This window comes from Sceloporus undulatus, chromosome 1, assembly GCF_019175285.1.
Source record: "Sceloporus undulatus isolate JIND9_A2432 ecotype Alabama chromosome 1, SceUnd_v1.1, whole genome shotgun sequence".
Taxonomy (NCBI): domain Eukaryota; kingdom Metazoa; phylum Chordata; class Lepidosauria; order Squamata; family Phrynosomatidae; genus Sceloporus; species Sceloporus undulatus.
The window spans coordinates 250,902,090-250,917,673 of NC_056522.1; the positions used below are offsets into that span (position 1 = coordinate 250,902,090).

A 15,584-nucleotide genomic window follows, 5' to 3' on the forward strand; every position below is an offset into this window, starting at 1 on the left:
TGTCAGTATGTCTGCTTGATATTATACCTGTATCTGCACAGCTCAGATTAACTTCTTGGTTAGTTTTAGTGAGGGCCAAAAAGACAGAGGAGTGTCCGGGACAGGGCAGAAATGTGTTATTTTGCAAGCTTGATACACTGGGAAATTAAATAAATAAAAATAACAGACACAGACATGCAGCGAAAATGTTTTGGAAATTAGCTTGTGGGCCACCATTTATACTGAGGTGACCTCGAATGGAGAAATGTGTGGCTGCTTAAGTTGAATTTGTTGCAGTTTACCTCAGTGTAAATTGCACTATAGTAATAGTGAAGACAAACCCAGGTTGCGCAAATCTAGAAACCATGGCCCACGTGGATTTTCGTAAGTGTAGACATCCTATCACTAGTCTTTAGTTTTCAAGAGGCACCCAGAAGACAAAGAACCAATTGAATTGGTATTGCTTGCCTGTGAGAGAAGGAATGGTAAATTTACTACAATATCTTAAGCCGGACATTGAGGCTAAAGTTAAAAATACTGATTGGGTGATATAATTAGGAGACACTGATGTAAACTGGTCACACTCTGTCCCATGGTCTCAGAGATCTTGTTGGCTGAATTGGGAAAAGGAGGCAACCCTCTCCCTGCCCTTTCCCTTTCCCTAGGTGGGTAGTCTGTATAGCGGAATGAAAAGCCAATGTTTGTTTGGGAAAGAAGCATCCTCCATTTTCCTTTGCAAAAATCACACATGTAATCTTTTTGAAAATTATTATTATTATTATTATTATTATTTAAGCTTTATTTTATAGCGCTGTAAATTTACACAGCATGTACATACAATCTTTTTTTAATTAGACGGTTCCTGCCCTCAGGCTCTTCAGCAGTTCCAGAGGGAGAAGATTGAAGTTCACCTTCCGCAGTCCCTGGGAAGTTTTTCGAGAGAGTTTGGGAGCACAGATGCTTGTGGTAAGCTTTATTCTATTTGAGAAGACTAGTTGCATATTTGAAGATTGAGACATGCTACCCCTGAGTTATCATTTTGGGATAATGGATCGACCTCCCAATGATAGTGATTCACAGCTCCCTTTTCTTCTTTGCTGAATTGCTCTGTTCTCTGTATGGAACTATTGCCTCCTTTCATGAGAATGTACAACCTTATCTTATCCACATTGTCAAGGTATCCAGTACCATGCTGGAGTCTAAGCATTTTTGGATACCAAGGATAAACATGGTTCCTGAATAGGTAAAACAAGACTCTAAAAATGTCTTTGCTAGATTCTGTCCACTTAGCAGTCATTGCTGGGGAACCAAAACGTTATTTTCATTGCTGCTGTTATTTTTAAGTACATTGCTTTCACACACTCTACCAGGCATTACTAGCTGGAGTTTTGGATCATTAGTAATTCAGATTTATAATTAGAAATCATTATGTGGGATAATGTGGGATGTTCTAAATAGTGTCATTTTTTTGTAATGTGCATTGTGATCTATATCTATGGCAATTTCATCATGGGATGTTTTCATCTGTCTCTTGGGAGCATCTTTCAACTCTGGAACTACAATTGTTTCTTTTTTCTAGAGACACTGTATCTCAGTTGATACATCTCAACATTTTATCATCATTTCCTCTCTTTGGGAGTGTTACACTGGTCACTTAATCCAGGGCAGCCCTGGGCTGGCCCTAGACTGATCATAGTGGTGACCACATGTATGGAGCCAAATCTGGTGTGATGCCACATTGTTGTACACATGGGCCAACTGGGCGACACTACATTCCCCCCCTCCCAATCCTGTCCTCTGTTTTTGGAACGTGCGCTCGCCACTTCCTACATTCAGAAGCTCATTGTAAAGCCTACCATCACACCGACACTTCTGCTGAGGACAGAATGGGCCCCAGACATGTGATCAACAAGGAGACCAAGTTCCCTTTCTTCCTCAGTATGTGGAAGTGGCAGCAGTAGCGGTAGCTCCAAAAACTGGTTGTCCCTTCCCTGTGATGTCAATGTGAGGAGGGAGAATGATGTGACTCTTAGCATGTGGACAACTAGATCAGGCCAAATTGGACCCAATCCAGCTGTCCACATGACATTATGGGGTGAGATGGCCATGGTCGCCTTGGTTGATGATCTCCGTCTGGGCATCGACAGGGGAAGCGTGTCCCTGTTGGTGCTCTTGGCATCTCAGCGGCTTTCAATACCATGACACTGGTATCCTCTGGAGCGCGGGCAGGGGTGGGAATTGGGGGCACTGCACTCCAGTGGTTCCGGTCCTACCTCTCTGGGAGTTCAGAATGGTGCAGCTGGGAGACGTGGCTCCGATAAGAGGGCCCTCACATCTGGGGTCCTTCAAGGAGCCATTCTGTCTCCCATGCCTTTAACATTTACATGAAACCACTGGGAGGACATCCGGAACATGGGGCGCGGGGTTATCAGTATGCTGATGACACCCAAATAGCTTCTCTATGCCTGTTACAGACTGCCAAATAAAGCTGCTTCGGGTCTCTTTGGAGGTATGTTTTTTAAATGATGCAAGGTCCAAGAGTCCGGAGGTCGCACCAAAGCCACACCCCCATTCCTAAGCACCGGAGTGCAGCTTTTGGGCAGCTCCAGATTCTTAGGATGCATGCATCATTTAAATAGCAATCTCCAAAGAGACCCGAAGCAGCTTTATTTTGGCAGTCTGTAACAGGCCATGTCTCCGACTGATGCAGTGACTGGGGATGGCATCTCTCCTCTCGTGGCATGTCGGGAGTCGGTATGGGCTGGATGAGGGAAAACCGACTCAGTCTGGAATCCAGAGAAAACGGAGGTGCTCGTGATAGGTTTCTCTCTGGTCCGGGGAGGGGGTGGTTCCACCTCCTGAACGGTAAGCTTCCCGTGAAGACCCGGTACCAGCCTGGGCCCTTGACGCGTCCATACAACGACCCGGTACGCCGGCATGGGGGTGCTTGACTGACTGTCAGACACCTTACATCTCATCAGGGGATGCGACGGCAGGAGCACCTGTTATCAGCTCGGTTATTCGCCAGCTGCGCCCCTACCTGGGCCAGGGACCTTGAAACGGTAATACATGCTCTGGTAACCTCTCAATGGATTTCTCGTCGCAATGCGCTCTACATGGGGCAACCTTGTATCATACCGGAAGCTACAATTGGTACAGAATATGGCAGCCAGACTGGTCACTGGAATACAGGGCCAGTCATATAACCTGTACTAAAGATCTGCACTGGCTGCCTATTCGCTTCCGGGCGCAATACAAGGTGTTGTTTATAACCTATAAAGCCCTACATGGCTGGGCCCAGGATACCTAGAGGACCGCCTCTCCCTATACAATCCGCCCCACACACTCAGAACATCTGGGCATCAGCTATTGAGGGTCCCAGGGGCAAGATTAGCCTCCACATCGAGGAGGACTTCACCATCTCGGCCCCGACCCTCTGGAACTCGCTGCCCATAGAGCTCCGCTCGGCCACCTCCCTGGCCCAGTTCAAGAAGGAATTAAAGACCTTCTTGTTCAAGTTAATTCCCGGATACAGGCTCCAGTTAGTCTCCCCCCCCTGACAGCAGTGGCAGCTGGCCGAACTGGTTTTAATGTGGGTTTTTTAAATTATTTTCTTTTTTATTGTATTTGTAATGATGTATTATGCTGTGCACCACCCTGATTGTAAGAAGGGCGGTATAAAAATAAAACTTTTATTTATTTATTATTTAAAAGAACCTAAGGTCACTCTGTGTTTTCCAGGAAACATCAGGATTTGACCTTGACTTTACTTAGTTCCAAGCCAAGTCAGATTAAAGGCAGAAAAACACAGATCTTCCCTGGAAGAAGCTACATGTAGTCAGGACTGCCAGCACTGGATATGAAATTTTTCACAAGTGTAGACAAGCCCTCAGTCTTCAGTTCTGTTGTTAGCACCTTTATAGATCCATGCTTTTTTTCCCCTGAGGACTTTTTCACATGGGGACTATGTGCTTCCATCCCAAAAATGGTTAATGTGCTGGCATCCCAGAAAAGCAAGCCCATTTGCTAATGGTTATCACACATGAGAGCACAACAAGGGGTTAGAGGCACATTACTTCGGGTCCAATGCGAATTTGGCTAATGAAAGGAGACAAACAAATCCCCATTGCTAGCATAGAAATACCTTTTCTGAGTATGCTCCAAATTGTCATTTCCACAAGTGCCTCCCCCCACATGCCACAGAGAGGAAGGGGAAACTGGGGGGGGGGGGAATCCTCTTTGCCCCAGAAGCCCCAGAAGCTGTGTCAGAGGAAGGCAGGATGAGGCTTCCCTCTATAGAGGGGAAATAGGACATTTAGGTAGGACATGTAGGATGCTTATATTGCCTAGTTAAGTTAGCTGAATGAATGTATTAGAAGCCATCATTTTGGGTTGATATAAAATGAGGAAGCAGTTTGTATAGGAGGTCAGACAACGGTCTTGCATATGCAATGAATAAAATCCTTGTATCCTGGACTACTTGTTAAGTGTTTCCTGATTTTTAATTTTTCCTGTTTCACCTCTACAAACTCCATAAAACCACAAACACACACCCACACCCATGAGAGAGAGAGAGAGAGAGAGAGAGAGAGAGAGAGAGGAGGGGGTAGGTCCATAAGCCTGCTTGATTCCACAGAAGGCTGATACTCCCAGATGTCCTTTTCCAGGACATGTCCTCCCTTTCTCTTCAGGAGGAATTACAAAACATGCTCTCCCTCTGCCTTCTCTCATCAGCTGATCCCTTAATTACAGGTTCAGGATGATGGAAAGAAAGAGGGGGAAAGGGGAGTGTGTGTGTCTCCCTTTAAGAAAAAGGCTTTCTCCCTCTCCCTGGCACAGCAAGGGACCCTGGGAACTTTAGAAACAGAGTGCATTTGATTTTCAGACAGCTGCCATTCTGTGAAGGTAGTGAATTCGCAAGCAAAATGGACATGCAAATACAGTAGTTTAGTGAATTTGCTTAGTTCCTGATTCACCTCACATTCTGCCTGGATTCTGTCCTGATTGCATGCAGACTGCTGTGTCATGTGGAAAGCAGCTGCAAACTGGTCCCTAATACCCTGGCTGACCCTGCATTGGCCCCACTTTAACCTTCCAATTTTCACCATGTGAAAAAGTCCTCAGCTACTGTTATGTCTGGCATATTGTGTTCTAATTGCTTACCAGTTGTAATCTTAACTATCATCATCGTTGTCATCGTCGTTATAATTATATGGGAAATAGTTAAAACAGTGGCAAGCTGAATTAATATTGCAGTGTGGCAGCAGTCCAAGCACTCATTCACTGGAATTCTCAAATTTGGGACCACTCATATCATTCTTTGTTGGAGAAACAGCAACAGCAATGTGACTAGCACCAGGACTAAGAGAATGCAGTCAGCCCTCTCCATAGGCGGGCTTGCCTTCTGTGGTTTTGAGCTTATGCGGAAGGCAAGCCCCAGCAAAAGCAATTTTAAAATGGATTTTAAAAAGGAGATAATCAGGCTGTTCAGACTGGTGTTATATGCCAGCCTTGGGGCAGAGTGGGGGCGTGGTGTCTGCATGGCGGCTGCCCCACCTCAGCCTCTACACCTCCCATCTGACCAGACTGTGGGTGGTGTCACGCCGTGACTTTGGTGCAGCACTTATATCTAGGCACCAAAGAAGCAGCGAACAGCTATTGCAGAGGCTAGGCGCTCTTTCCATGGCACAAAAAGGAGCCGCTTTTTGCTGCTTCTTTTTGCAAGGCGGAAAAGAATTGCCGCTGCCCTGATCCGGCAAGGAAAGGAGTGGCTGCAGGCCACTCCAAAGGGGAGGTCTATTGAGCCCCAGTAACAGGGATATTATTCCTCGTACAGGGAACAGCAGGGGCAGGAGATTTAGTGCTGGATTAAATAGAAAGAGTCAGGTATGAAAAAAAAGTTTGCACAAAAAGAAAAAAGGTCACTCATTGTTTATGGATGCAACATTAATAATTCTCTCATGCTTATGCAGCCAAGAAGGATGATGATCTCCCATGGTACTTACGAGGCCCTTTATTTTCCATCTCCATTTCAGAAGACTCAGGTAGGATGTGTGGCTCATTGTGAGTGTGATTGTTCACTAGTAGTATGTCTTTCTTTCACTTCATGTGTATGTGTACACTGTCGACTTATGGCAACCCCACAGATATCATAGGGTTTTCTTAGTCAAGGAATACTCAAGAGGTGGTTTAGTCAGTTCCTTCATCTGAAATATAGCCTACAGCACCTGGTATTCATTGACTGAGTCCCATCCAAATACTAACCAGGGATGACTTTGCTTATCTTCCAAGATTGGATGGGATTTGGTGCCTTTAAGTTGTTGTGTGCCTTCAAGTTGTTTCTGACTTATGGTGACCTTAGGGAGTCCCTATCATGGGGTTTTCTTGCCTAGACTTTTTCAGAGGAGGTTTGCCATTGCCTTTCCCTGAGGCTCAGCTAAAAGATACATTACTTTGGCATAGCTTCTTCAGTTTGGGAGACTTAATGAGGGTTTCTCCTGCTCCCCAGCTCTTTTCCTGTTGTAGGTCTGGCCAGCCCACATTGCTGTTTCACCTAGTCTGCTTCTGTCTTCCTTCCACAAAGTTTTACAGATCCCTGCTGCTTTTCTTTTCTCATTCCTGCTTAGCCATATTTGGGCCAGTCACAATCTTTTGGCTGGAAATGTTTCCAATGGGTAGGGAGAGTAGCATGTACTCCTCTCAAATATTTACTTTGCACTCCTACAGTTTTCATTCATAGTATATTTGAAGTCATACATTTGCACACAGGAGTTTTTGGCACAGGAGGCAGAAAATCCTTCAAATTCCTTTCCTAATCTCTGGCAGGATAATGCAACAAAATAACAAATATAATACAGGTTGAGTTTTCTTTATCCGAATACTTGGGACCAGAAATGCTTTGGATTTGGGAGGGTTTTCTTTTTGCGTTTTTGAATATTTGCATATACATAAGGAGATATCTTGAACATGAGGCCCAAATCTAAACAGGAAATTCATTTATGTTTTCTATATACCTTATACACATACCCTGCAGGTGATTTAATACACATTATTTTGCTTGGTAGATACTTTTGTTTAAATGATCTTCCCTCTGTAGGGTTGAGCTTGCATGGGAGTCTGGTTCCATGGCTTTCATAATTGTCTTTTAGGGTTTTAGGCTTTAAGGAAACTAGAACATGGCCACATAGCCCAAAAAACCCCCAAAAAAAAACTATTTGTGTAATAATCTTCACGCTATTGCATGATATTGACAGGAGCATCCTTCTATGCTCCCATCTTTTTTGCCTGTATGATAAAGTCAAAAGAAAAACAGATGCATTCTAGGTGCTTTTAGATTTTAGGAGTCTTCAGTTTTTCTGCTAGTTTTGCCATCAGTTTCATTTGCTGTAGTGTTTTCTCATTGCTTCTGGTTTTAGTGTGAGTTTATTAAGAGCAGACTATAATATTTCTTTTGAACTTTGTATTTTATATATATAGGGTTTATAATGGGGATATAAACCATCTGAATGGGGTCTACGCTATCTGGAAGATTTTCTCTCCATATATGAACCTGCCTAAGTTTTGATGCACATCTAACATGATATCTATTTTCTGTACTGAATGGGTAAAGCAACATCTTTCCTAATGATAGTCTTTGCCATTTATATCTGTAAACATCTGCAAACAGATGTTTCCACCTTTATTTCACCTGCACTGAGGCTTCATAGGTGTCTTCTGAGAGTACAAAGCCCAATGTGCGTAGGCACACTTCTGAGCCCCTGAGCATAAGAAATGATTATTATATGCCTCCAATTCATGTGTGATTCTCTCTGAAAAATACTTCGGCATGATGGTGGGGAATATATTCAAGTAATTAATTCTGGAGGCTATACTGCTGGTTTGAGCATTTTCAGGCTTCTCCTGTCTAGACATTCATAAGGCTTATGAGCTGGCATACTTCACAAGACAGACACTTTTGCTATCCTAACCACACCAGAGCATTGTGGAAGATGCATGCAGTAGTGTCTAGAAAGTAGCAGGGTGAGGATGTTGGAAGCCACTAGCACTGATCAGGAGTTCCCAGCAGTGAATTTGTTGTCTTCTTTTGCAGGTGTTTCAATTACATTTGGCCCCAAAAGATCACTGTGTTTCTTATCTCTGGATCCCAAAGTCTTCAGTTTAAAAAACATCATAACCAGAAAAAGGTAGGAATTATACCTGAGCTGCCACAAGATGGAAGGCCAGCCAGCCATCTCATAACACAGAGGGTTGGTTAAGGTAGGATAGGTGGATGAATAAATAAATAAACCAGTTAAACAATTTTATACATATATTGTTTAAAATAGGGGTCTACACTATCTGAATGAGGTCTACGCTAATTGTGGCGATTTGAACCCTGGCCTTGTGAGGGTCCTAGTCCAACATTAAAACCAATTCTGGATCTCAGAATTGTTAGGTTGATTCATATTTGTGTGAAGCCTTCATACATTTTGTAATGTGTAGAAACAAACGTTTTCCATCCTGTAAACTCCATTCTGGTTGGAATTACTAAACTGCTGAGAATACGTCTCAAAAGTTCTAATCATTTCATATATGCTCCAGAACAAAGATAGGTTGTTCCAGTCTTCAAACACTGGTTTCAGACTCCCTCAATAGGGCTATATATTGGCCAAAATATATCAGAATAAGCTTCTGTTTATTTTCCCCCATTGCAAAAGCAACATATAGATTGTACCATCATGTGTTTAAAAAGTAACACAGAAATTGGTTGCACCTTCTTAGAATAAAAATGTGATAAGTTTGATTTGTCTGATGCATCTGTGAAATATAGTGGTAAATAAAAATGTTTGCTTGACAACAGCAAAAGCAATGACTCCTGTTTAATTTTTTGTGTTTCTGAAAAAAAGGAATTACAGGCTCTGAGCTCATAAGGATGAGCCTTTTATCATTTTATGTTACCATTTTATTTTATTTTTCACAAGAAGAAATTTTTCAAGGAGACCCTGGAAGTTTTCTGAATGTGTCAAGGAAGTAAAAATATCTTTTTTTCACACATAAAAAAAATCTGATACAGTTTGAAAATAAAGATAATCTTTGTTTTATCTCATTGGGAGGGAAGGGAAGGATTTCCTTTTCTGGGATCTTCCAAACTGATCTAAAGAGGTGTGAGTTCTTGAGCTCTATCTCCTTGGGTTTTGCCTGTTTTGCCACCTCCACATTCACTAATGCCATTCATTTTGGGGGACTGTTGATGGTGATTTCTTGGATCTGGACCAGGATCTGGAAATTTTGTTTTGTTTTGTTTTTAAACTGGGATATGGCTTGCTGAGTTATTTTGAAGGCTAAATTTTGTTCTCTCTCTCTCTCTTTTTTAAAAATGCTTACAATTAATCCTATAGTTCAAAAGTGAAATTTAACTGATGCCCTATAACACTGTAACATTAAAAACAAACAATTTTACAACTCTGATTTTATTTTTAAAAGGAGATAAAGGCATTGAAATGAAGGCTACTTTTTGAGCTGTTATATCTCAATTAAACAGAAACTTACTCAAGGGTGAGGAAAAAGTTGCAACTGGGGCTGGGTTTTGACAAAAAAATACTTTAGGACCAGAGAGCCAGTGAAGTGTTGTGGTTTGAGCATTAAAGTATGACCCTGGAGACCAGGGTTTGAATCTCCACTTGACCATGGAAACCCACTGGGTGATCTTGGGGAAATCACACTCTCTCAGCCTCAGGGGAAGACAAAGGCAAACCTTTTTGCCACAAACCCTCTTGCCACAGAAATCCTGTGCTGGGTTCTCCTTAGGATCACCATGAGTTGGAAATGACTTGAAGACACACAACAAGCCCCAGGACCACAAAATGATATTTTGATATTTTAGACAGCAGTAAATCTCACAACCTCTGAACAGACATAACCCATTTAACCCATCTGGAAGTGCCCTGATGACTTTTATCATAACCCAATCTAATGGTTTTTCAGGTCTGCAGAGAAGGATTCTGAGCAAGTAGAAGCAAAGGATGAGAGAGAGCTGAAATCTGCTGAGCCTTCTGGTGAGGAATAAGTACAATAAGTTATTCACAGACATAAACTTATGTCAAAAACCTCTGAAAATAACCTCAAACTATAAGGTTTGAATTCTGTTTATCACAGGTATAGATCATGCTTTTGTATTTCATGTTAATTAAACCTGAATAGCTATCATCCAATGGCTCTGTCTGCACAATTACTGATGTGGATTAAACTTTCTATAAGGATTGATTGGGAGGAAATGAACCTTCCTTTAAACTCTCTAAAATCCCTTGTTAAAAGACTTAATGTAACTAATCTGCATTAAGAGATTATGCATATGTTCTCTTTGAAATCTTTTGAAATAGACATGCAGAGATAAAGCTTTGTTAGGGAATTAGTTTGGTTTGGTTTGTTTAATTTGAGAACCTTAGGACAAGAGGCTACTGTTAGAAGAGAATATGGAGAAACAGAACAGTTTCTAGTTGACAAAGGGTCAGGCAAGGCTGTATAGTATCATCCTACATGTTTCAGTTTGTATGCAGAAACTATAATACAAAGAGCAGGTTTACACTCAGAAGGAGGAGTAAAGATAGGAGGAAGAAACATCAACAATATGCGGATGAGACCATACTACTAGTGGAAAACTTCATGAACTTGGAACAATTACTAAGGAAAGTGAAGGAAGAAAGTGCAAAGGCAGGCTTGATGCTGAACATAAAGGGGAAAAATTAATGACCATTAAGGATCTACATAAATTCAACAACGAGCAAATCAAAATAGTTAAAGATTTCCCATACCTTAGATCAAACAATGATCAGACTGGAGACTACAGTCAAGAAATAAGAATACTAGGAATGGGAGGGGCATCCATCAAAGAATTTGACAAGATCCTAAAATGTAAAGATATACAACTGAGCACTAAAGTTAGAATTGTCCAGTCCATTATATTCCCCATCACCATGTAAGGATGTGCAAACTGGACAATGAGGAAAGCGGATACCACATTTGAGATGTGGTGCTGGAGAAGAGTGCTGAGGATACTGTGGACAGCCAAAAAGACAAACAAATGGGTCCTTGAGCAGATCAAGCCTGAACTCACCCTGAAAGCTGTTGTACTTTGGCCACATTATGAGAAGGCATGACACATTAGAAAATAAAAAGCCATACCATTCTATAGAGAAGAGCATGTCCTTCCTTTTTTGAAGGGAAGAAAATAAGTTTTTTCTTTGAAAAAAATGCCCCTGTACTAGGCTGGTCAGTAATTTTGTATTTCTTCCTCATTCAAGCAGAGAAGTTGCGTTCTTGCCTGGTGTTCTAGTTTGATCTAACTGCTCATTTCTTGTAGACTATTATGCTCATCTTAATAGTCAGCAACTGTATTTAAGACATAACATGAAAGAAAATATTATTCTTGATAACAACTGAAACAGATGGAAAGGAAACTATCTGGGAGATAAGATACTATATAAATATGGATAGGTGGCTCAGATTAATTGTGGTAATCTACATTTCAGTTAAGTTGGTAGCAGACTTGTTCATGGAATTTCTAGAGTCTCAGATATCCATTAACTCCCTTAATTCATCTTTGCCAAATACAACCTTGGCAAAGCTCCATCAGAATCTAGAGGACATCTTCTAACTCAACAGACTCAACAGTCCAGAGTCATGAAACAAACCAAACAATGGATCCATTCTCATCCCCAATTTTCTGCACCATCACTGAGAGGGCTCTTTCCATCTTGGCTTTTCCCTCCTTGCAAGATAACACTTCTAATGACAGGTGACCATCAGAAATACCCCTCTATGTCTCCTTGCTGTCTGATCTGGGTGCAGGTGTGAAATTTCAACATATTTCATTTTCCTCAGGCTCTTTTATGCCTGGGTGGATCTTTCTTCACCTACAAAGCAGACCAGAAGGTTTACATCCCAATTGGAACCAAGATTTCTCCTTAGCCTAAAAATACCTGAGGGAAAGCCATGGTGAATGGAGGTGTCCCTCCTCCAACTCCTGGTAGGTGCATTCATAGCAGAAGTAGCAGTACAGTAGTAGCAGCAGTAGTAGATGAGGATGATAAAATAAACAACAATAATTGGAGGTGGTGGATCCAGCTTTCTAATGTCATGCAGAAGGCCATTTTGCACCCCAGGCACCAGGAGTTCACCACCCCATCTTATGGGAATATTATGCCAAACCTGCACATAGATGCAATTGATTTTCATTGGATATGCTGAAGTCCTGCAATGGATCCCAGAAGTATCTCATGTTCTTTCTCTCCAGATAGACTGGTTACTCCAGGTAGACTGGTCACTCCATCTTTATTGCATTTTACTTGACTCTTTGACTGAGCATCCCAGTATCAATCAACCTTTTTGCTGATAAGGGAAATAATGGATGAGTCCATTTCTTAAACCTCCTAGCTGAAGGGCAGTGGATACTTTAGTTATGGGGAAGGTAGGCATCTGTTTCCCACCTGGGGTAGTATTTCTGCTGGTAAGTGTATTAAATCTGTATTATGGAATATAAACTGCTTTTTTAAAAAATAAAAGAAAGAAATGATCCAATGACTGATGTGTGTTTGCAGTTGCAGATGAGTATGAAAGCAACAATGGAGAAGCAGTGGATAGTGAATTACAGGCAGAATATGAGGCAGTACCGGAATACAAAGAGCAAGATGGATGTAGGTTGGAGCCTGACTCTGAATTGCCTGGTGAAGATGATGAAACTCCTGAAGGATATGATTCCTATGATAGGTGGAACAACACATGTGGGGTGTATGAGGCAGGGAAAGATGAGATGTCTTATGCTTATCCTTCTTCTTCCATTTATGAACCTCAGTATGAATCCACCTATTACTCTACTTATGAAGTGCCTTCCAGAAGTACATCTCCCCAGTCATTTGCAAAGAAAAATGGTACTTATTGTAAATATATGGCCTCATGTCCCTGTAACCCACAAAATGTCTATGAATCATATGAGTCACAGTACGACTGTGACTACTCTGCTTATGATTCACAGTATGATTATGAATTCTCTCCATGTGAGTCACAATATGCATATGACACCTCATTGGGGAAGACATCTCAGTACAGGTATGATAACTCTCCTCCATATGAGTGGCGGTGTAATTATGAGACCTCTCCAATATATGAAACGCAATATCAGTACAAGGGTTCCCCTGTGTATGAGTCTACCTATGAATATGTGTATGAGTGGCCCATGCAGCAGAATGAGTCACAGCCCCAAGATCTCTTCACTCCTGAATACGAGCTGCCACCCAATTGGAACAAACAACAGAAGGAATGCAAGTCACCTCCTGGGAGCAACAAACCACATGACCAACTAGAACCAGCTTTGGAAGATACTGATGATCTTCAAGGACTGGAGGATTTACCTGCTGTGTGCAGGCCAGCTGTTGGAGGCAAGGCATCCTTGGGTCATAGTGAAGGAGTACCAGGCTGTGTTGGGACCACTCCTGGAAATACAGTAGTAGCTTTGCCTCCTGAGGAGCCAGGCAATAGCCAGCAGGATCAGCTACCAAATGGAATAAGGAAGCAGTGCCTTGATGGCTCAGAAGGGCTCCTGGGTGGCATGAGGAAATTCCTGGATGGAACAAAGAAGCTTTTGTGTAGAGGGAACCAGCTTTACAAAGAGCCCATCCCAGAAGAAGGCAAGTGGAGCAAGCTCCCAAACATCAACAGCCCACCTCAGAGGGGAATAATTCATCTGAATGGGAGCCCTGTGTTAGTAGACAATTCCATTTGGCCCAAAGGTGAAAGGAATCTGTGCATAGGCAGAGCAATCCAGCCACATCACCTCAGAGGAGTCTGCCGGACACGAGGGGGAATGACGCCACATCTTCCAGATATTTCTGGCCGACTCTGGGGCAGAGTGAATAGGGTTCCGGGCAGGGGCAATTTCTCCCCTTTGCCCTCCCATTCCAGGTGCTCCCATAACTCCTAGACCAAGGAACACCTTATAAATCCTGGATTGCTGGAGAAAAACATAATAAAAGGTAGATGTGAAAATTTTCCAGTTTGTGTCCCACTGTAATTTTATGAATAATTCGTATCATACAAAGTGCTAGAGGTAAACTGGCAAGGTCCAGATACTTGGAACAAGGTATGTGAAGAAATAAATATCTTTAGAAATGATTCTTTTTCTGTGAGGTTGGACTACAAATTTCAAAATGTGAAGTTTGAAAAATATGTACAAATCAAGCAGATGTGAAGTTTGCCAGATACAGTCAGCCCTCCATATCCATTGATTTTTTAAATGCATGGATTCAAGCATCCATGGTTTGAAAATACTTTACAAATGTATAAATTCCAAAAAGCAAACCTTTATTTTGCCATTCTATATAAGGGGCACAATTTTACTATGCCATTGTATTTAATGGGACTTGAGCATCCATGGATTTTCTGATCCAAGGAGGGTCCTGGAACCAAACCCCAGAGGATACCAAAGGCCACTACTTCATTTGCATGACTTAAAGCAGGTGTGGGCAATTATAGCCTTCTCAGTTTTTTGGACTGCATTTCCCATATTTTGTCACTGTTGACTGTGCTGGCTAGGGCAGATGGGAATTATAGGCCAACACATTGAGGGCCACTCTGGCCTATACATGTTTTACAGAAATAAGGGGCCACTTAAGTTTCAAAACATTGAATACTGGAAACTCAAAACATTGAATACTGGAAACATAGCACAGTTTTCTCTGAGGTTTAAAACAAAGCTTTGAAACACATGATAAAGTCAGAGGGAATGAATATGGGCAACTAACCTGTATCTTCTGTAATAGACTGGAAGCGTTAAGAAATTACTGATAGCTTTATTATGAAATGATAGCTACTAACACATGTACTGAATGCCTTTCAGACTCCTTGCTGGAATTCTGAGTAAAATTTGATGACCTCTATAAAATAACAACCTTAAAAACTTCACTAATTTGAGTCAGGAAAAATTAAGCATGGCTAGAAACTGGTTAGGGAGTAACAAATGTGAATGCATCATACTTACAATGCTATGCAGTGAATCCTGTCCTGATCTCCTCAGTTCTCACCCATCAGGCAACAACTGCTGCAATTGACAGAGGTCTGTTGCTCTGTCACTCAGGCAGTTGTTAACTGATGTTCCCACTCCCTCCTGAAAGCAATCTCTGGTGAAACAGGCAGAAGCAGGAGTTATCACACACATGCACGCCACATGCCAGAGATAACTTGAGTGAATGAGTGGATGGGAGGGTGGGATCATCAACTAGCTGCTTCTTCATTGGCAGGAAAACTGATTACTGTTGATTACAGTGGTTGCTGGCCCAGGAGCTGGGGATTGGGGGAAGTAAGTGTCTCCTGCTCTGACCTACTTTACTGGATACCACCCACACTGAGAGAAGGAGGTCTGTTCTGCCATTGCTGTTTCAATGGCAAATGACATTTCCTCAACTCTCCAACTAGTGAGTGAGGCTGCTACAAGAAATTGTTATGGAGTTCTGCTTCTGACTGTTGCAGTCTTACTGGCTGGTGAGAGTGGGGTGGAAAAGTCACTTACATTTGCCCAGTGTAGTTATGCTGACAGTTATGATTGTGCCAAGAGTGCCACAATTGTGATTACATAG

The 15,584-nt window shown here is 42.0% G+C and overlaps 1 protein-coding gene across 1 annotated transcript; it reads left to right on the forward strand.

Moving 5' to 3' along the window:
- Nucleotides 1–850: 850 nt before the first annotated feature.
- LOC121918636 lies at nucleotides 851–13,979 on the forward strand. The gene is made up of 5 exons (XM_042444654.1): nucleotides 851–945; nucleotides 5,952–6,023; nucleotides 8,069–8,162; nucleotides 9,943–10,013; nucleotides 12,555–13,979. The coding sequence occupies exon 5, from the start codon at nucleotides 12,767–12,769 to the stop codon at nucleotides 13,931–13,933; it is 1,167 nt and encodes a 388-aa protein (XP_042300588.1). The 5' UTR covers nucleotides 851–945; nucleotides 5,952–6,023; nucleotides 8,069–8,162; nucleotides 9,943–10,013; nucleotides 12,555–12,766; the 3' UTR covers nucleotides 13,934–13,979.
- Nucleotides 13,980–15,584: the final 1,605 nt, after the last annotated feature.